General features: G+C 45.1%; 1 protein-coding gene across 1 annotated transcript in view; it reads right to left on the minus strand.

Annotated features, from left to right (window-relative positions):
- Positions 1-992: 992 nt before the first annotated feature.
- Positions 993-22,731, minus strand: part of LOC117044162 (atypical kinase COQ8A, mitochondrial-like) — a 54,103-nt gene continuing 32,364 nt past the window's right edge. The window contains exons 5-15 of the mRNA XM_033144644.1: positions 21,141-21,215; positions 15,427-15,549; positions 12,558-12,643; positions 12,010-12,150; positions 9,858-9,939; positions 8,068-8,161; positions 7,684-7,825; positions 6,193-6,300; positions 4,899-4,964; positions 3,679-3,765; positions 993-1,480 (exon numbers count right to left, since the gene is read on the minus strand). Coding sequence (XP_033000535.1) covers positions 1,193-1,480; positions 3,679-3,765; positions 4,899-4,964; positions 6,193-6,300; positions 7,684-7,825; positions 8,068-8,161; positions 9,858-9,939; positions 12,010-12,150; positions 12,558-12,643; positions 15,427-15,549; positions 21,141-21,215 — 1,292 coding nt within the window. The 3' untranslated portion in view covers positions 993-1,192. The remainder of the gene's footprint in view (positions 1,481-3,678; positions 3,766-4,898; positions 4,965-6,192; positions 6,301-7,683; positions 7,826-8,067; positions 8,162-9,857; positions 9,940-12,009; positions 12,151-12,557; positions 12,644-15,426; positions 15,550-21,140; positions 21,216-22,731) is intronic.

The following is a 22,731-nucleotide window of genomic DNA, read 5'->3' on the forward strand; positions in this document are numbered from 1 at the left end:
TTAAGAAGCATTATTACTGGAACAGAATCAGAGTAAGCAGAAGTGAAAAAATACCCATACACTTGCTTCTTCTACCAGGTCAGTAAACCACAGCCAAGCCACCTTTTGCACAAGCACTTCTTTATTGGAAATCGGTTGAAAGTTGTACAGCTACAACTAACTGTTGTACAAAAAAAACCCTCCCAAAATACATTTGCCGAGTTGCCTCCAATTGCTTAAAGTTGTGCGTTCAGCTACTTTAATGTATATTATGCTTTCCAACAAAATCTTGAAACACCACTGTTAACACAGCAGTATCAATCTCCCCACTCCCATGAAAGGTCGCATTACAAAGATGCAGGCATGAAGGTGGAGATAGTGCAGCTTCACTGCTGGGTTTCTATAAATGCCACAGTTAAGAGCTTTGGCTTCTCTAATCCTCCATTTAACAAGAGAACCCCCATTAACTACATTGCGTATACATTCAGCTCAAGAGAATCAGACGGCAGCCACATTTGAAAGTAGGGCATTCTATATATGCCACTGCACCACTTTCTATCAGATCCTTGAAAGAGACTGAAGGCATAAAATAAGCTATGTACACATCTTACACTGCACCATCAGGAGATCCCGACCTTTATGGATTCCCAGCAAGCATCATACAAAAATAGGATTCTCTTGTGAGTTGTGTTGGCAATCTACACTTCATAGTATGAAATCATTTGTATCCTGCCTTAGAAGAAGAAAAATTAAAGGACCTCTGAAGGGGGGGGGGAGACCACAGACATTTGGAGAACTACAATACGATTTCAATGCCAACTTGTTTTGGTTCTCTTTCCACCACCCCTTGCTTTGTTTTGTTTTCAATAAAAAACAAATTGGTACACAGCTATCAGTATTAAAATCTGAAAAAGAGAGCCGATACCTGGGACAGTGAGATACAGAGCTGCCTAACCTTCCCTCACAATCCCTACACTAGGCTACAACCATTTTCCTGTAAAAAGAGAGGCTACACAGGGAATCAGGTGAGTGTAAAGTGGAGGAGAAAGGTCCAACAAAAGAACAACACTGTCCTTAGAACCGGGTATTCTGCTTCCAGGAGCCAGGCTGCTGGTGTTCTGGGGGGTATGAGAGAGAAGACACTGCACTGTGGTTTGCTAGAACCTTGGTGATTGGCCATAAACGCAAGGGGGCGTTCAACAGTTCTGTGCTACTATTCCTTCTTGGCCTTTCTACTCCAGTATTTTCTGTAGGCTTCCTGAAACATGTCCTTGCATGGAATTTGGGCCTTCAGCTTGGAGCATATGAGGAATGAGCCTCCCATTTTCCGATGAAGAGAGTAGGTCTCCTCGGGGGGTGGGACAAGCCTGTGCTTCAGCATGACTGGAATTAACCCATGTATCTTCTCGGTGGTGTTTTGGTTGCCGAAGTCAAAAGGTTCACTGGATGCAAAAGCTTCTCCAAGGATGAGGACAGCATTCAAGTGGGCTTCTTCCATAGCCTGAGCAAAACGAAAATGGAAAGAAGGGTGGTTCTGATTAGCTGTTCTGAATAGTTCTACTGAGAAAAAAGTGAAAAGGCAGCTACCATGTAACTCCTAACTCTACAAGTCACAAAGAAGACGAGGAATGGTCCCATGAACAGCAGGAATAGTTAATCTCTCTAGCTCTGGAATAAACATTCACAAATAGCAATACTAGGCTCTGCCCACTTAGCACTGAGAGTCAATTATTGCAGGAGTTGTAGTCTGGAGGAATAAATGTTCTATTTGTCTGCTCATAAGCAAAGGCAGGCAGACTTTAGGCAGGTCTACCAGGTGGTGCCTGTCACAAAATGGTGGTGGAGGCATCAATGGGCTTTGCTTTTTAAGACAGTGTACACCAGGTATAAGAAGCAGGCAGTGTCAGAACCCAACACTTCCAATCCTGTGCATGTTTATTCAGAAGCAAGCGCCACAGGTAGCAAATATAAAAACCACAACCCAACACAGCTACTGTGAAGGAGATACAAGATCAAGGACTATTTCCTTCACAGCCTAATGTGGTGGCACAGACTTCCCATAGGATCAAGGGTAGCAAGGAGAATGTTTCTCCAAGCTGCTGACCCTTAATAAACTACCGTATTTTTCGCTCCATAGGGAGCACCGGACCATAGGGCACACCTCATTTTCAGAGGAGGAAACAAGAAAAAAATTTTTTCCTGGTTTTCCTCTTCTAAAAGCCCTGGTTTTTTTGAGGATCAGCTAAAAGTTTTGCATATTTTTTTGCAAAGGGGGAAAAGCAAAGAGGAAAAACCCCATTTTTATGGGGTTGAACTCACATTTCTGCAGCTTCTAAAGGAAAGGGAGCCTTTTCTACAGTTTTCAGACAGATAATCTAATCAGCCAGTCACATGTTGCTGGGGAAACAAACAACCTCCCTCTGCAGCACATTCAACAATGGAGGGCGGGGCTGAAAGGGAGCCGGGACTCTTATCTCTCTCCCGATCTCTTGCTGATCAGCTGCTGAGCGGGGTCCTTTCAACACTCCCTTTTCTCTTTGTAAAATAAAAAGCATGGTCCTCTTTTGGCCCCTGGGCAATTCAGCTCCAGGGACCACCATTCGCTCCATAAGATGCACAGATATTTCCCCTTACTTTTTAGGAGGAAAAAAGTGCGTCTTATGGAGTGAAAAATACGGTACCTCTCACTTCCATTGTTAATTCAAATGGGGACTCTCTGAACAGGAATTTTTCTCCTCAGGGAGAAAAATGAAGGACTGCACCCATCTCAGGTTTTCACCAGGCCACAATTCTACAATATTACAGTGCATCATATAATACAAAAAATGTCAATCTAAATTCAAATAAAATTATTTTTGGCAGCAAAGAGTATTGAGAGGCCAGCAAAGTGGGTATTTTGTTACTTCCTACCGGCATATTGAAAATGCTAATGGGATTACCCTACTCAAAAACCAAAGGAACATCTCCACTGCCCCAACAATGGACACTCGAATTAGAATACTTCCAGCTCTACCACCATCCTTCTATGTGACCATGACAGCTCCAATGCCCCACAACTACCCAATCCCGTAACTGCAATCCACCAGAATAAAACTTGAATGGCAACGCTTTGGAGCCTACTTAGAAATAACAGGAAACTGTCTCACCCTGAATCAGAACACTGGTCCATCTAGCTCCGTATGGTCTACAATGACTGGCAGTGGCTCTCTGACATTTCAGACAGGGGGCATTTCCCAGCCCTACCCAGAGATGCCAGGAATTGAACCTGGGACACGAGACACCCGGGAAGTGTGTTTTATTGCATCCTTGCCAACTATCCACACTTTGCTGGAAACATCCTTCCAAACCTCCAATATCTCAAGCTAAACACTTGCAGAGACATGGCAGGGAACTTAAGACATTCACCGTTACAGGCTCAAGCCAGCTGCCCTGATCACACCCCCAGATATTAGAAGAATGAGTGAATATCCTGCATGACAAATTAAGGCTGGATTTGAAAGGAGTGATGAGATGTGCCACTTAAGAGCTGCAGCTAATGTTGACCCCCATGGTGGCATTGGGAAGAGACACTTAAGTTCTATAGATACAATAAATAGGTAGCTTCAAAAGGGGAGTAATTATTTAGCTGAGGTTTCTAAAGGAGACTGAAGTCGCACTGGTAGCTAAACAAAGAGTGGATTGTTTGGTGCTACTATGTACCTTGTTTTCATAGCCAGTTAGGAATTTCATTTCTATTGATTTCTTCAGCACCTTCTCTCTGTCCATGTCAGCAGCTGCTTTGATTAACTGTATTGGAAGAAGAAGAAAAATTCTAAAGCCAGAAGGTGGGAGCTGATCCTATTAAGCACTTCAAATAGCAAAGAAAATCCTTTACTCAGAAACAAGGTCAATGCTAGGAAGGCTACATGTTTTTATCCCACAAAAAAAGAATTCGGTGAAGCCTTTAAAAAGCGTGAGCAGTTTCGAAAGATCACAAACTTCAGCGGTCTGCACTTGAGACCGGAAATGTGATACTAGGATGAAAGGAATGCATGCCCTTTTTTAATGTAACTTTTTACTGGGTTTTATAAACAAGGATCATAGGAATAATAAATGATACAAATGAATAGACCAAGTCTTCACATGTTATTTGTATAAAAATAGCACAAGGAATTTGCAGAAGTAATGTCTGTGACATACAGTTAATTATTAGTGGTCAATGAAGAAGTTATTGGTTTGTGAACTGCTTTAAGCGAAGGCAATAACAAAGGGAAAACAAGATAGAACAGAGTTAATGGAAAACATTCCACGTTGCAAAGCTAAATGCCCAATTGGGAGTCCTTGTGGTTGTGCTTAAGTGTTAGTAATGGTCATTTTCCCTCCTGTGTTACCAGTGAAACAATAAGTGTTGGTATACCGAGAATGGATGCCCTAATTTAACATGGCTAGTTACAACTGAAACACAGGACACAATCCAACCCATGAAAAATCAGCAAGCAAAAGGGGGCTCTCCTCTTTGTTGGCAGCATGGAACCCTTTTCAAGACTCCAGATGTTTACCTTGAGCAGATACTGCCAGAAAGGGAGAGAATACTTTTCTCAGCATGACGTTTGTTTTTAGACTACTAGGGAAATATTGCATTTTTCACTGCACAAGTCCCACTTAAGAGAAAATCTCTGGGTCCTGAGCCACAAATGCCTATTTCACTGGGAAAGGACCATATTTTCCCTATGGCAGTTTGCTAAAAAACAATTTTGAGTCTGTCCACAAGAACAATATAATATGTTTAGAATGCAACAAATAAAGTTGGGGCTGCCTAGGATAAGAACTAAAAAGCTAGTTAAAGCTTTCTTTCAATCCAGCGACTTACAAGTCAAACATGCTTCTCAAGCCCACAAAACAACAAAGACAGCATCACAAAAGGTTTTAGAAGTCCTCACCTCTATGTAGAGGTCTGTGAATTCCTCATCAAAACCCCGGGTTGCTCCAAAATCCAGAAGCGCCACCTGGGTGAGAAGTACAAAAGTGGTTTTTTTTACACTAGAACAGAAACTATTACACCGAGAGCATCCAGATGTTTGTCAGAACAATTTTAGGTGCTACAATGAGCTGGAGTTCTTTGTAAAGCCACTTTCTTTTCCCACTTGTTATTGGGAACGGCTGAAAACCTAAAACAGCAACACTTCACAGGTTGCTTTAGTACATGTGCTTTTATTTACAGAAACTGCATAGCTGGCAAGAACCCTCCTTTCATTGGGAGAACTTTGTTCCTAGTTCTAACAACGCTAAAGAAACAAGAACCATCGGACAGGCCCACCTGGCTGGAAGGGTCACATAGCACAAACATGAGGATGGGCCCAGTAGCCACCAAGGAAAGAGGGTCCCCACAGCAAATTTCAATGCAGTGGCTGCAATGCGCAGCTATAGGAAGGCATGAGGTTAATGCTCAAGCACACACGGACAGGGCCTAGATTAAGATGCAGAATCCTCTGCAACGCACACACCGCATTTCCTTAGCAGAACAAGTTGATATGGAAAGGGTCTTCTGGATGTTGAAAGTTTAATAGCCATTGCTCCAGTGCCCTTAAAGAAGGCAAATCTCTCTAGAGCTTGGGGGGTGGGGAACCTGCGACGCTCTGCTAAATTTCTGGCCCTCTAGACCCTAGGAGCCCAAGTCCTGCTCTGGTATGTGAGAGAGGTAAGTGGGGTAGCAGAGAGGAAGAGCTATACCAGGCATAGGCAAACTCAGCCCTCCAGATGTTTTGAGACTAAAATTCCCATCATCCCAGACCCTGGTCTTGTTAGCTAGGGATGATGGGAGTTGTAGTCCCAAAACATCTGGAGGGCCGAGTTTGCCTATACCTGAGCTATACAGTCCTGCAATGCTGTACCTCCAACTGCTTTTTCCAGTGGGTCAACAGCCCTTCAAAAGGAAAATAGCTTCCCCTATTCCTGCTCTAGGCATCTGGCAGGTGAGAATTTCTTACCTTTTCCTTCTTACTATCCCCCTCCCATTACATTCTTGCTGTATTGTTTCCGTGAAATATGCTCCCCTTTCCACCTAAAACCCACAAACTCCAGGTTCCAGGCGCTACCCTCAAACCCACTTGCCCTGTTGCCAAGCTAATCAAACCACCTCCACCTAAAGGAGCACATTAGCCAAGAAGCCGTTGCAAAAAAAGGAAGCGAGTGCTGCATAAGCAGCTAGTGCCAAGTCCAGCTAGAGCCATTTACCTTCTGCAATTCTGGGTCATAGAAGAAGTTGGACCAGTTTGGATCCGTCTGCATGTATCTGAACTCAAACAATTCTCGCAGGCACAAAATGAGTATGTTGTGGCAGATCTGCAAAAATTGCAACAAAGGGACGAAAATGAATTAGAAAATCTCCCACTTGCATCAGATTAGGTAGATATGCAAAATATACTGAAACTGTAAGTCACAGCTATCATGAATGTCTGTCTGGCAGAGGATGCTACAAAGACTCCTGGGATTAGGTGGATTACACATCTCCTTAGGGAGGGAGGCAGGAGAAAGGAGAGAGAGATGCCAAAGAGTCACTGCTTTGGACAAAGTGTGGCCCCTTTCGTGTAACGTGATATAGTCAGGGGGTGCAACTATGTTGCTTGCCCAACTATAAGGACCAGCAACAGGTCACTTAACTGCCCTCTAACTTCCAGAAAGGCTGGAGTTATTGAGCCAGCATCGTGGCCAAGTTAGTGGCCCAGAGTCGGGATGCCATTTACAGGAGAGAAGGGCTGAGGAAGAAGAGAGCACCAATTGCCCCATTGTTTTGGTGAAAATTTAGTTTAGCAGCCAAAGGGTCAGGATTTAAGTGTGCACCTCAGATGGGAAGGCAAAGTGCAAACGTGGCAACATGTGCTTGAAAACAAGGACGCCATACAGGCACACTTGTCGGAGCCAACTGCTGGATCATACCAGAAGTCCAGCATCCGCCATAAGAAATCTTGCAGTGCCCAGAAAAATGCAGGAGGGGGGAAAGGACAGAGCAGCAACACGTCAGAGTGACAAACCCTAGACCTACATACATCATGTACCCGGGAGTTTTGTTGTCTAGAGACCAAACTTTATACTCCCGCTCAGTGACTTGCTGACAGCTGTTAAGGGTGTTTAATGGCCTCCTATGGGGCACGTTGGAATACCAGGCCAAGTCCATCTGCCAATCTGGCTGTAGTCAGACTGGCTTGTCCTCCCCGTTAACTGTCTAGTCCCTTGCTATATTTGGCTCCGATGCCCTTTTGTCCATGCTTCACCTCTCGTCCAACCTCTTGTTTACCCAGTACTTTTCTACCAGGCTTCAGCTGCTAAAATTGGCCCAACTGAGAAGCCTATATTTGGGTGCTTATGCAACAAGAGGGGGGCGCGTTTCTGATCGCTCATTCCAGGATGAGATGATCTCTTTTGCCAAGCTGGTCACTCTGTCTGTCTAAAAGAGGGTCTGCAGATTAGCAAAGACAGTGGCTTTAGGGTCCCCAGTGCAGGTGGCACCAATACTGAGATTTGCAGGACACAACCAGCAGCGAAACATTTTCTAGGGTTCCCACCATTCCAAGAGATCGATTTCTGCACACAATACTTAGCATGGCCCCAACCTGTCCATTCAAAGGACCCCTCTCGCAAAATGGCCTGAGGAAGAGGCCCGTGTCCTCTGGCTCTAGCAATCTCCTTCCTCTACCTCCAAGCTGAAAAGGGGCCAGGCGACCATACCTCATTCCTTATCTCCTGGCTGAGTTCTTGGGCTTGATCCAGCGGGAACCCAGACACCAGTTCTGTCGTCAGGACATGTGGGCTGCACAGCTCGTCCACCACGGCAGGGACATAGAAGAAGGGGTGGTCCTTGAGCAGCTCCCTGAGGGGCAACAGACAAAACGCTAAGAGCTGCCCAACCCCTGCAGGGGCCTGGGGTTTCTGCAACATCTGGGCTCAGCAGAGGTAACGCCATTTTGCCAAAAAGCTGCCACTTGCTACTCTATATTCTTCTCTGAGCATCTTTCCCCCTGGTCCGACAGCATGCACAAGCCCAGGTGTTTGGGATAAAACCAGAATCCCTCATTGCAGCATCTGGCAGGGGCAGATCCCCATAAAACACACCTGAATTTCTTAGCGCAGGCAGCTTCTCTCTTGTAATCACATTCCAGGGCCAGCTCTCTGCTCAGCACTTCGACCAGATGCTCAGGGAAGAGACCTGGAGGCAAAACGACAGGAGAAAGAAGCAGGTTAGGATTGAAATAGAAACAATGACAAAATCAGGGGTGGGGGACCTCAGACCTTGGAGCCAAATGCGGCCCTCCACTTCTCTCTGCCTGGCCCTTGGAACACTCCCAGGCCAAGCCCCTCACTGGCCCTGTTTGCACCTCAGATATTTTGCCCTGGCTGGCACGTGTCCATGAACCCTGATAATGCCTCTTGCTTATCTGGATGGTGAACAGAGAGGGCCACACAGGTGTATGTAGAAACTAGCCTAGTAAGGTAATAAGTTAAAACCTGCTGTTTCTTCTTTGCCCCACCCACCACGGGCATATGGCCCTTGGGAGGCTGCCCAGAAAGGAATGTGGCCCCCGAACTGAAAAAGGTCCCTCAACTCCCCAGTGAAAATCAAGAGCAGGACACTAGGTGGCAGAACTGAGCAAAGAGCTCAGCCTGGAAGACAGCGCTTCGCCTGTTACAGTGGTGCCCCGCTAGACGAATGCCTCGCTAGACGAACGGCATTCGCTAGCAGAAGGCTGCCCCGCAAGACGAAAATGTCAATGGGGCTGCTTCGCAAGACGAAAAAAAACAATTTTTGCGTCGCGAAAAACCGCTACTTGCATTGGTGCTTCGCTAGACGAAAAAATCGCTCTACGAAGACACTCGTAGAACGAATTATTTTCGTCTAGCGGGGCACCACTGTACTTTCAGCCATATACAATTGTCCTTAGTTAACTGTAGCAACAGCACCTCTCTGCAGAGCATGAATGGTTCTCCTAAAATTAATGCATCCTGGACTTCAGGAATAGCATCCCCACACACATACGAAATCAATTTAGGCATGTATTGGCATCCAGAGGAGCAACTACTGTAGCCACCCATGCTCCATAAATGGAAAAGGTGGAGATACAAAGCATTAGCGGACTTACAGCCTCCTACGGCGTCTTTGATGCCTAGATTAATGAGAGTTATCAAGGGGGGATTACAATTAAGTTTGTGGATCTCTGCCCAGCATTCCCACAGCCAGGCAAAAGAAGTACAAAGGACAAAGTGGTTCTGTCTGCCTGAGCTCTGCTCCCATCTGGCAGCCAGTCCACAGACTGCCAACAAAGGAGGGATGAGGTACGTTACACCGCAATCTTTCTACTCTCTCTTCATTGCCACATATCAAGTTCAGAATGCTGGGCTCTCCTGTGGGTTTGGACATGATTGGACTTTTCTTCCAGAGCAAAGCAGAATGGATTTGCATCCGGTAAACATAAAAACTCACCCCACATTTCATGCTAATAACCTGTTGCGCAATAGTGAGAGGTTGACCCCCAGAATATGTGGGGCAGAGGTGGTAGCCCAGGGGGCCCAAGCCCTGGATATCCTGCCCTTCCCTCCACCCCCCCCCCAAAAAAAATCTTTTATTTTACTCTTTGCTCAGCTGGGCCCTCTACAAAGTGAAACCCGGGGCACAACCCATCTTCATATGCCCAGAGGCAAGTCATGGGCCTGTGGCTTCTGGTCTTTTAAGCACCTGGCAATACCCCAGCGTCATTCCATGTCTCATCTTAGCAACTGCGCTGCTGGTAAGAGGCGGCAGGTGAAGCTTCCAACCAACTGTTTTAATACTGACAACAGACAACTGAGAGTCGTGTTCAGCAGACACACACAGAAGAATTGCACAACAGTCCCCTTCCCAAAATTACCTTCTGGGAGAACATTGCTCATGCTCAGGACAGTCATCAGGTTGCTGACATCACTATTGATGCTCTGGGCTATTCCAGGATACTGCACGAGAGAGAGAGAGAGAGAGAAATGGAAATGCTGAGCACCTCCTCCGGTTCAAACACCTGTATTTTAATATAGGCGTGCCTGGCGTGCTCTGGTCCAAGGGGTCACGAAGAGTCGGACACGACTGAACGACTGAACAACAACAACAACAACAATTTTAATATTTTGCTGAAAGCCACCCAGAGTGGCTGGGGAAACCCAGCCAGATGGGCGGGGTATAAATAATAAATTTATTATTATCATCATCATCATCATCATCATCATTACACTTTCCTGAACTAAAACAGAGGGTCAAGACTTCAGTTATAGCAAAAACAAAACAAAATCCCTAAATAAAGGTGCTGAAATGCAAGGGTGAAAAGAGGTCACGGGAAGCTGGCTAATCCTGCGTCTGATCCAGCTAGCTCAGTACTGCTGACCTAAGAGTAAGCAGAGCCACCCCTTTTCTCTCTGCTTGCCACTTTCTCACTTTTCATTCTTTCTCACACACAAGCCCCACATCCCTCATTCCTCCCATCCACCCACAGGTAGACACCCCATTCATCCATTCTCTCCCCCCAATCTACCCACCCAAAACGACATACATGCTTTCCATCAGGATCAACTCACACACACTCTTATGCCTCCTCCCACTCCTGTTCCCCGGCCACACTGACATTCTCTTGCTTTGTGTTTTGGGAAAGCAGAAACCACTCCTGGCCACAACAGTCACAGGCATGTAGGTTCATGGACAAGCCTGGAGGTCCAACTATGGACCGTGGCAGTGAGAGCATCTTTCTGAAGGATGCTACGCCACTCTAGTTGCTGTTACTCCTTTTGCTGAGGAGAAAGGAGGGCGAGCTGAGATGGGGAGGAGGGGGCAGGAGTGGGGCAGAGTAGACAAGGTGAGACAAGATGACCCACAGGATCCTTTCCAATTCCACAATTCTATGATCCTAGAAGGTTCTACAAGCCTGATCCAGCCTAAAGGCTGGGAGCTCTGACCCCTGGTTTTTTACTGTCCGAGAACCTGGAGAGTTGCCTGCCAAACAGGGAAATTTCCCAGGATTGAACTTAGGATGGTTTGCTTCCCCATCATTAGCAAAAATCCTTCAGAAAAGATACAGTCCTATCGCAATCAAGAGAGTTCTATGGTAATGCAGTTTTACTTTGCATAAGAAACACAGGCTGGTTTGGGGAATTAATTAAGGGGAGACATAATGAGCTACAGTTCCCTCTCTCCAAGCTAATTTAGACTGTCCAAAACTGACAACACACTTCTCAAATGCTCCTGCGAAGCATAGCCTGTGGAGTCTAAAATTCCATCCTCTCCACCTCCTTTCTATAAAAAAAAAGTCAAGGGAGCCAATTTTCACAGCTTAGCACCTGTGCTCTGGGTAGCAGGCTTACATGAACAGCTGCAAGAACAGGGACTTTCCGTCACTTTTAACCTACATTGGGCTTAAAAATGGGGGCGGGAGAGAGAGACAACAGCCCAAGAAATGCCATCTAGCAAAACCTTAGAACTATCTAGAGCAGGTGGTCCTTCCAGGTGTTGTTAGATTACAACGGCCACATCTACAGGACTTTTATACTGTCAGAGGAATTTGTGGGGATCATGAAAACTCCCAATGTAGAGAATTATGGCAATTGCCAAAACCAGGTTTTCCAGAAATGGGAAATGCTCCTGGCACATCATTCCCCAGATTGCACAAGTCTATAGAACAAACAGTTCAGAAACACAGTTTGATCAGCAAAAAAGGGAACTATAACATGTGAACCATTTGTACCATATACTTTGTCACAACCCAAGAATCAGGTTCAGGATTTGAAGGAGCATGTCCTCCATCTGAGAATGTCTGTTAACAGAAGTGTTAGGGACACAGTGACAGAACTACCCTACAGCCGCATAGTCTTCACACAGGGGCCAAAGGTGGTGAGATGAACCTCGGGATCCCTTCAACTCCACTATTCTACACTTCTATGAAACTAATATATTGTAAAACATCAAGGCGTGGGTCTCAAAGTGCATATTCAGAGCTACTGGTGGGCCCCAAGTCTGAAAACACTGAAGGCCACTAGACCCACCTGGATTTTCATGGCAACTTCTTTCCCGTTCTTCATGCGCCCCAGGTGAACCTGTCCAATCGAAGCTGCAGCGAAAGGTCGCTCTTCAAAGAACTCCAACTTATCACGCCAGTTGGGACCAAGGTCATTGTTCAAAGTTTTCTAGCGGTGAATGAAAAACACAAATTGGAGTTTTCCTTTCCCAGGTAGACACTGCCACTTGTTGTTTAGACCAGGGACTTTGAAATCCAGCTATAACATACTGACAACTGCAAACAAGCACCAAGGGCATTTAAGTGGCCAGGAATACAAATCCAAGCAGCCACTAATTTATACAAATTAGAGAGCTAAACAATGAATTCCACCATGATTTTTTTTAATGGTGTAAGCAAGGAAAGAAGGTGCAGTAAGGTTATTTAACGCTTTGTTCTTGCAGCCTGCTCAGCAATGGCCCAGAACCAGTAAACAGAGGAAGGTGCCTGCTTTCTCTTTCAACACAGGTCTACTTCTGTTTGTCCACTTTGATCCCTGAGGCTCCCTCCTGTCATACAGCTGAGCCAAATCCTCACCATCATTTGCTTCAACGGCATGAAGTCTGCGCTCTGACGGACACGTTCAAAAATCTTCTGCAGATGAGGGTTGATGAAGGCATCATCTGACAAGAGGAAAACCCAAGCCCAGTCAGGCAATCAGAGCCATAGTTAAACATGAAAGCTTTTATATGCAAGTACAGTCTCATTAAAAAGGTAGAACTAGCCTTAAGTACATTTCGGATTGAGCACTGACATATAGATGCGAGGGGATTTTGTGCTAGGGTCAGACAACATTCCATCTTGCACAAAGGAGCCAGCTTTATTGTTCATAAATTCCTATAAACATGAGGCTTTACCCTCAATCTTTGTCTTCCTTGAAATATCCAATGAGAAGCCCAAAGACTCCCCCCTGCTGCAAGGAACTCTGCATATGCTCTGAAACCCAGTGTTCTGTTCAAGCAAGTAACATGCAGCTAGCTAAGTTAAAATGACTTCAGGGAATTAATTTACTTAGTTATTTGGGTTTCAAATACTTAAAGAACAAATTAACAAAAAGAACATCAGATACAAAAAAGGCAATTATCTTTAGAGAATTTGTGAGTGTGCGCAAGAGAAAAACCATTGCCTTCACTCTTCCCCAAATAAACTTATTTATATTTTGTTATTTTGTTTCATTAGTTGTTTTTTTAAAAGCAAACCTCTAAATTTTCTCATTAGAATCTCCCTGTGTGACACTGCAGAGATGCTAAGCGACCTTTGTGTTCTAAATTTTCCCCTCACACACAAACAAAATTGTGTGCCTCTAAAGCTTTGGGAAAGTAAATTCCCATCTGTTTATTTTCCCCTACAGCAGAACAGAAGGGGGAATGGGTCCTTGGCAGCACGACCAAGAAACCCTTGAAGCAGCTGGACACACTACAGTGCGGCCCCAGCATTTTGGTGGCATAGTACCACTATTTACTTTTGAAGTAAATATACAAAACAGGGACCTGCCAGTCAGGAGGGATCCATTCCCACCCACCTAATTCCTTCACACATCGCAAAGGGTCAGATCCCCTGACCTACATACAGGCATTGCCCACAAACCTTCAAGGTCGTTTTTTGCAGCTTAGAAGGTTCAAAAGAGCTTTGCTCAAGAAGGGGTACTGAATTTGGGCATGGTGGAAGAACGCCCATGAGATCCTGGCGATATCCCTCACCCGAAGGCTTCCACAAGCAAGGAAAACAAGTGTGGCATCCTCCATGGGGGTGTTGTGTGCTGAAACCTCATCTATTCTACCCCCGTTCCTTCCGAGACATAGCAGGAAGGGCTGGGGCTGGCAGGAGAACATTTAAATTCTCAACAGGCTGCTCTACTTTCACCACCTCAGAAAAACAGAGAATAAACACTTGCATCAGCTGTGACTTGCATGGCTATTCCAACACTTATCTGCTTTGCTCACTAACATGCCAATGAACCGCCTTCACTTGCTATTTATGTGGCACGTTTATTAGGCCTTCAAAGAACCCTGGAAAGAACGATTTGCCAACTGGTGCTGAAGTAACCAAACCAGATTATTTTTTAACAAAGCACGCTTGTGGTCAAAAACACAGGAAGCAAAGAATATGCAGAGTCGGACCATTAGGCCCATCTAAATGAATGCTGTCAAGATTTGTCTGAAAGCATGACATTCCCAGATGCAGCCCAGGGACTGAACCTGGGACCCTCCACATTCAAAGCATGTCCTCTGCTGCCGAGCTACAGATTTTCCTCTTTGTGGCTTATGGTTCAGACTAGACATTTAAAGACACCCCTGCAATTAAGCAGTGACAGTCCATTCCTCCCTTGCAGTTAAGGTTGGGCAAGACACTGACCACAGAAAGGGTTCGTGGTAAAGTTTTACGGGTTGAAGCAACTCCAAGCAGATGGCAGCCTGCAAGTTGCATCAACCTATTGTTTTTAACGGAAGCCAAGGGCTCTTGCTGGGGAAAGCTCATTTTCCCGGTCCTTTTCAGAAATACAGAACTGCATCTTTCTCAGAAGGCTGGTGAAGTTTAAAGGAGGGACAGAATGAGTCTGTCTACCAGGTTTGTGAGCGTTGCCTTAGCCTTCGGTTGTGTTTATCTATTAGTGTGAAGAAACTTATTTAAATTACCACACACACACACACACACACACACACACAGAGAGAGAGAGAGAGAGAGAAACCACATTGGCACGCCTGCTCTAGTAGTTACTTCAGATCCCACCATTGTAGTAACTTTGGTGGTAGCCACATCACATCTGGATCATCTACACACACACACACACACACACACACACACACACACTCTTCTGCCAATACCAATACTGTATTCCATTTTCTCAATGTTCAGCTACACACTTCTATCATCTGGATTTGTCAGGCTGCTGGCCTGAGTTGGGAGAATTCTAAACATCAGCCAAAAATAATGAACACATGCTTGAGAAGTCTTCAAGTCCAAATAGTTTCCAGAAGGGAGCTGTGTTTGTGGTGGTTGTTTGCTGCAACAGACTTAGAGCCTTGTGTCACTTTAAAGTACAGTCAAACCTCGGTTGTTGAATGTAATCCATACCATTTGACTTCCAAAACGTTCGACAACTGAGGCACATCTTCCAATTGGTTGAAAGAGCTTCTTGCACTCAAGCAGAAGCCGCATCAGACGTTCGAGTTGCAAAAAATGTTAAAAAACTGGAGCATGTACTTCCAGGTTTTTGGCGTTCAGGAGCTGAAACGTTCGAAAATGGAGCCATTCGTGAACCGAGGTTTGACTGTAGAAGCTTTTGTGGCAAACACTTCATACTTTCCAAAAGGGAAAAATGGTTGGGAGAGTCAAAAATTCACCCGAGAGTTGAGAGATCAAAGGGGGAGGATTCAAGGAGCACCAACCTGCTGTTCATTCTTACCTTGGATGCTAAGCATCTGCCCCAGCTTCAGCGCTGCTCCTCGAACCTTGCAGAGGGTCCTCACAATTCTCTCTGCATTGGCCTCCGACATAAATGGACTGGTATCCATAACAGCCTTTTTGCCTGAGGACAGGGTAAAAAAAAATAAAGGAAAATGCTGCATGGGTGCTACTATTGGCACTGTACCCACTTGGTCCAAAGGACCTTGCTTTCTTCGCTTTTCAGGTGGCAGAGAAGTATTAATCACTGTGCAGTGTTCCTCAATGTAAGGGAAGTAAAAGCAGACAACCTGGTGCCAGCCAGAGGTTTTGGACTACAATTCATCTCAAAACGCTTTGTTCAAATGTGCTCTCACATGTTTTACCTCCCTGCCTCTGCCAAGAAGACAAGCTGAGAAGCCTTTGTCTGGGAGGTGCTACTTGCCACAGAAACAAGGAAATCTTAATGAGTGAACACATTCGCACACACTTTGTGCATAGGGCTGCCCCTGAAGACAGTTAGGAAACTTGAAACTAGTGCAAAATTTGGTAGCTAGGTTGCTCACCAGGGCAAGACAGTTTGAGAATATTACACTGACTGCACTGGCTACCAATTAGTTTCTGGACCCAATTCAAAGTGCTGTTTCTGACCTATAAAGCCTTAAACGGCTCAGGACTGCAATACCTGAAGGACCGCCTCTCCTCATACAAACTGATCAGGTCCCTGCGATCATTATCTGAGGCCCTTCTCCATGTGCCTCCCCTCCACGAGAGGTCCGGAGGGTGGCAACACGGGAACAGGGCTCCCCATTTGTGGAATGTTCTCCCCAGGAAGGTTTGGTTGGTGCCTTCATTATACACCTTTAGGCCCAGGCCTCTTCAACTAGGCCTTTAGCTGATTAACATCCAACACCCTTTTAAATGTGTGGGGGGGGGAGAGGATATTGGGTTGTTTTTGTTCTTTATTTTTATTATGTTTTTTATTGTATTGTATTTTTATATTGTGAACCACCCTGAGATCTACAGATGAAGGGTGGCAGATAAATTTAATAATTAACAGCAACAGTAATAATTCTCCTCCTGCATCCTGAGACAGTAAATTCCCAAGAAACCCCACCCTTTTAATGGAGTGTGAAGCAAAAACATGAAGGCTTCACAGGGCAGGACATTCTATTTGCTGGACCAAGGACTCCTAACTTATTTGTGCCTGAAATACTGAAACTCATTGGAGGCTCTAAGCAGGTACTGCTGCAACAAATCTGTTTACTGACCTTGAAGCACAACTCTCCTCTCCTGACAGAAGAGGGCATGTAGAGACTGGATTTCATTTCACGTCCCTGGAAGGACTGTCCTTCCCAACAGCCATCTGGGATCACCTCTAATTTTTCCTCTGCTGCCGTAAGTACAGCTTTGAAGGTTAGCAGTGACCAACAGAGCTATTTTTACTTGGCTTGCTTGACAGACACAGTGAATCTCATCCAGAATGCATGATGATGGAAATAAACTTTAGCACACCTTTTCCCCCCCAGGATAGCTTGAATGGGAACAGCCAAAGACAAGTTGGCTGGTGGGTCCAAGGTCTCTCCTGCCTTGGAAAATAAGCTCATGACACTTTAACTCTTTTCTAAAAGGGGTTGTTTAAAGGGACTTTACCCCATAATTTTAGCAGCGGCTCTTAACAGCCTCTCACCCACTGACCAAACACTACCAACAAAATCATACTGTTGCTCCTCTTAGGAAGAGAGCAACAACAACAAAAAGTGAGCCATGATGCTTCATTTGAAAAGTATTTTTGGAATGAATGACAAGATGGGCAGGTGGAGACAAGAGGGAGCCACAGGATACATCTTTTGACTTCATCAGTAAAACAAACTTGACCTGGAATCACAGAGGTAAACTCAAAGAGGAAACCTACAGAACTTACTGCTATTATTTTTGATTGATATTGCCATTTGCTGATGTTTCATATTGTTTACACTATTAAGTGGAAGGACATCTTCAGGAACACAGCAAATGCCAGATCAAAACTTGCACTCACTGGCTGGAGAGCACCTGCTACCAAATGAGCCATCCCGTTTGTGCCTACTTCCTATTCTTAACAGTTGTTCCATGCAATGTTACCCAAAATGTGTAAATCCCACACCTACTAGGTGTGTTAAGGATTGCAGTCTAAGATATCTAAAACGTTCTCTGATGCCTCTCCAACCTTTACTGGAAGAGCTCCTTGGGAGAGCATTTGCAAAGCCTACCTTGTATCAGCCTAAACCATGTTATAGGATTACAAAGGTCATCTTATGAGTGTTGAGCCTAAATCTCCTGTCCTGCTTTACTGCCCTTGTTTTCCACACCAGCAGTGAACAACTGATGTTTATGTCCTTTCCAGAACGATTCTAAAGGCTAATTTCCCTATTATCCTCTGAATGAAAGGCAGCAAGTTTTAAAAATCACCCATTCTGGTCTTCTACTCCAGGCAGCCAAACAGGGAGTATCTTTCACATTTGTGCCTCACCCCTTTTTTTTACCCCTTTCCTCCTAGCTTCTCCCTGGAAAGAGGGGGTTTGCTTGAGAGCTGCAGAATTGACTGAAGAACCCAGACCTCACTTTTAAAACCAGTGATCTATCCTTTCCATGCTAATCCTGCCCTCTGCAGAATGTACAGTGTCATCTTTTTAGTTACAGCAAGGGGTGTGGGGAAGCAGTGGCCTTCCATATAGGACCCCCAGTTTCTACGACCACTAGGCCATGCTGTGTGAGGATGATGGGAGTCAAGAGTCCAACAAGACCAAGAGGTCTACAGCTTCCTCCACTGCTAATCTACAGTTGGTCAGGAAAAGGGTCTTGTGACCTTAACCACTACACACACATTTCTACTTTTCTTCCTTAAACACACCAGCAAATTAACAGAAAAAGCCCTTGATGGGTCAATGTCTCCTTAAACCAAATCCCATAAAAATAGCTGCTCCCACCTCACCCGCAACTTGCTGTTGTTTGCCAGCAACAGCAAGTTCTACACCTTTTCATAGTGTGGCTGAGCTTGCATGCAGGTCAGGGAGTGCCCGATTATACAAGGTACCTCTGGCAAACAGAAAAATGTAAACAGAACTGTTACGCAATCTTTCTTTGAGAACAAGCTCTCTCCAATAAGAGGAAAGTTGCAAGGGAATGCCTTCAGAGGCATTCAGGGTGATCTGCCACCATGCTTTTTCGGATCCACATTTTGAACCTGTGCACAGATTCTGCAATTGTACAGCCTGACATTTCTGCAAGAAATTCTGACGTCTCTGCAGGAGATTTAAGGTCGACCACAGGTGACTTTACACTCTCGTTCTAAATGCCCCTTTTTTGCTCTATGTGCAGCGGAGAGTCCCATTCAGGGGAGTAAATATGCACTGAGACACTTTCACATACAGTGAAATAACGCTTCAGGTTAAGAACTTTGCTTCAGGATAAGAACAGAACACTGTGCTCTGGCGGCGCAGTGGCAGCGGGAGGTCCCATTAGCTAAAGTGGTGCTTCAGGTTAAGAACAGTTTCAGGTTAAGAACGGACCTCCAGAACGAATTAAGTTCTTAACCCGAGGTACCACTGTACTACACAAGCAAAATGGGGTAACACACATTCGTGAACCTGTCTGACGGGAGCAGTGAAAGCTTTGCTGTCAGGAAACAGGAGGCAACATATCGGAAAGATTGTAACCGAGATGCTAAAGTTTAGGTAAATCAAGAGAGATCAGATAAATTCCATCTGCACCCTCAGGAAGGGACTAACAGTTTCTCCAAATATAATATGCACCTCTAAGAAAATGCTACTATAATTACAGGAGGAACATTATGCAGGGACAGGTTATCGCAGATTGAGCAAGACTAAGGTAAGAGGGTTTAGTGACAGAGCTCACACTTCACATTCCAAACACAGGAAAACTGCATGACCATTGCTCTCTCTGGTTCTGTATTGTCTACGCTGGCCAGCAGTGACTCTCCTGGAGATGCCAGGGATTGCATGCAAAGCAGATGCTCCACCACTTCCATGCCCCTTCCCAAAACTTTCATGTTCAACCCCAGCAGCACAGGGTATAAGGACCCCAATGCTAAGACAGAGAAATCTCTGCTTCAGACCTTGGAGAGCCTACCGGAGAAGAGAGCAAGTCATGTGTAGTTGTCAGGTAATATAAGAAACAGAAGAATAGCCTGCTAGATCAGGCCAATGGCCCAGATAGTCCAGCATCCTGTTCTCACAAGCGTAACAATCAGTCATCAGGGCTGAAACTGGCAATGGGCAGCCACACTCCCCACCCCCCTCTGCCATCTGCCAAGCAGAAGGGCATACTGCCAAGAGCTTTTGCAATTAGGTGAAGGGCCGCATAAAATCAGGCTGAGGGTCACGCCTTCTTATGCTGGGGGTGGGCACACATAAGGAAGGATCGGTGTTCACATATGTCAGTGGGACAGATGCCCAGTGGAAAGGCAGCCCCTTGCAATGTTATTGAGCACGAGGCTGGCTTCATGGCCAATTCCACTGCCAACCAGAGATCTTGATCTTTTAGTAATATGGCCCTGTTACAGAGGGGAAATGGACCCTTGGTGGAGTCACAGTTAGGTATGGCACTAAAGGTCACTACTCCCAGGTTACGTTTCCCGATGCACATTTTTAACATGTAGCAAACCGGTGGGGAAGAAAGAGAAGCTAAATATACACATCCCTGATGAAATACCAGCCATAATCAGGCATCCAGTGAATCAGATTTGTCAGACTTACACCTGACCATTCACCAATGTTGGGCAGCTTTCTCTTATAATATTTTGAAGAGTGGGGAAATAAGGTGGGAAACACTTTACTCAACAACAACAACAACAACAAGCAGCAGCAGCAGCAGCAGGTCTGGCTTCTGGCAGCAAGATGTGAATTTGGCACAGTCCTCCTCTTCACAAACTAATCCAAGTGCATCCATTTTGCTTTTAAGAGATATGAGCACCTTGGGCAGGACGAAGTCCAGCCCTCTCTCCTCAGCCCTGGCTGACCCCTCCTAAGTTTGTAAACTTGCATCGGGCAAGATCAGATGCAAGTACAGAAATGACTTCATTGCTGTTGCTGTGCAATAACACTTTACCCCTTATCGCAGATATATTCTGTATAACCTTCACTTCAGTGACTTGTCATTAGCCAATGCCAAGACAAACAAGAGATCTATTTATGGTAAAACAAGGACTGGAACCATTATTATTATTATTATTTGATAATTTGAAAGGACAGAACCAGAAAGGCAAACTTCAAGTTCAAGGATTGCTGCAAAAAACAAGATAGGCAGCCATGAAGTCATTCGTTTTCCTGAGCAAACAGACAGCGGGCTTCTGTGTTGATCAGGGTCAGTAGAGAGGAGGACTCTTTCAAGGGGTGGACAAGCTCACCCTGCTCCACAGTTTAGCTTTCTTCCTGTCCTGCTTTAGGGGCAATAGGAAGGGGATTTGCTTTCCTTAAATGCACTGAATCACCACTACTCCTTGAAGTATTTATTCAAAGAGGAAAAAAATTGAAAGTTGCTGTGTAGGTTCAGGGGGAGAGTGGAATCTGGATGCAGAAACACTGTAATACTTTTATTAGTAACTACCTTAGAGACTATAGTGTCGTGCTGCCCTTCTTTTAGTTGTGATTTTGTGCACTTGTAGAGCAAATTGTGTTTGGGGACAAGGACAGGACAGGACCGGATGCTTGTATTAGCAGTAAGCAAAGGAACACTCACCATTCTGCTCTTCGGATCTAAGGCTCTTTTTCGCAACCTCTGCCAAGGCTCCGATGCCAAGACCAACAGCTAAGCCTTTAATGGACAAAAAGGAAGGGGGGGGGGGAGACAAGAGAAAGTCAAAGGCAGCGGGATAAAATGCCATCTGTATGCGGTTACATATCTTTGTGGCTTAATGAGCAGAGGCAAAGTACCTCTTTATTCAATATGGTTTAAACTTGACTACAGAGGAGCACAAAGGAAAAGAATCCAGCACCGCTCTGCTCAGTTTCAGAGGCATGCTGTGCCCACTTTCCCCAGGGCAGCAAAATCTCTGTCCAAAGGAAACATCTTCTGTTCAGAGAAAAGGGCTTTAGAAACCAAGAGTTAAGGGGGCAAGCAGGGACAGTAGTAGAGACTGCAGGTTGTCCATCCATGAGGTCAAGTTTAGTACTAGTCACACAGGGTCTTTGATCTGATACAGCAAAAAGTAGGGAGGTCAGTAAACTCTCCTGGAGGCTGTGCCTAAACCTTTAAATATCCCCACATGCTTGTTTAATGCAACTGTTATTTCCACAACTGAAATAAAAGATACCCCACTTCATCTTGCATCCTCAATGTTTCATCAGTCCCTTCAACCTTCCTCCACAATCTATTTTACCTTTTACATTACCATTTCCCTTACTGTGGCCAGCAGGGCTCAAATTTTACCCCAGGGCAACTGGAGGAGAGAGAGTGACACAGCTTATGCCTCCTATATTCCCCAACAGCATCTTTGCCCCGGTACCTTGGAGCATTTAATGGTATCTGGGTGGAGGATATGGCAACTCAAGTTCTTACATGGAAAAATAAGTTCTCTCCAAAAATATTTAATAACAAGATGATTTCAATCTAGAGCTGTAATATGCAGGGCGGGGGAGGGAAAGTTGCACACGCTGGAACTGGAATGGAAAACCTCAATTTGCAAGTGCAATTAATGCAATAGCACCTCAGCATGATGGCTGTGGAAGATAAGTACGATTCTGCCACACATGCAGACATGCACATACATGCATGCATGCAATATTTGCATAAAATAACACAGGGAACACCCAGCTAAGCTCTGTTTGGCATCAACAACTAGAAATACCAACTGTTTGTCCGATATCCAACCTAGCTCGTAATTGCTTAGAGGATGAGATTTTGGAATCTGCAGAGGTGAAATCCGAAGAGAATCTCTATATTCTTGCCTTGAGTGCGGATGTGTCGAATGAAATTAGGAGATATTTCAGCAATCCTCGTTTGAGTAGCAGTTCACAGTGACATAATAACCCAAAGCTACAGGATTCATATCTCCATAACTAGGCTGGCAGATCTAACCATCTCTTCATCTGCAAGTACATCTACAAGGAGCTACCACTAACATATCTGTGTATATATACACACCCCATGGGAGGAAAGAAAAGGCTGCAATTTTATGGAGGAGCTGGTGGAAGACTCAAGGCAAATCTGACTGGCTGAACAAAGGCTGGAGCCCTTACTAGGCCTACAGGGCAATGCAGAGGGATAAATCTTACTTCTCTACCTGCGTTGCATTCACTCAGTGGTGCTCTCTCACATCCATGGCATTAGC

This window comes from Lacerta agilis, chromosome 3 (assembly GCF_009819535.1).
Source record: "Lacerta agilis isolate rLacAgi1 chromosome 3, rLacAgi1.pri, whole genome shotgun sequence".
NCBI classification, from domain to species: domain Eukaryota; kingdom Metazoa; phylum Chordata; class Lepidosauria; order Squamata; family Lacertidae; genus Lacerta; species Lacerta agilis.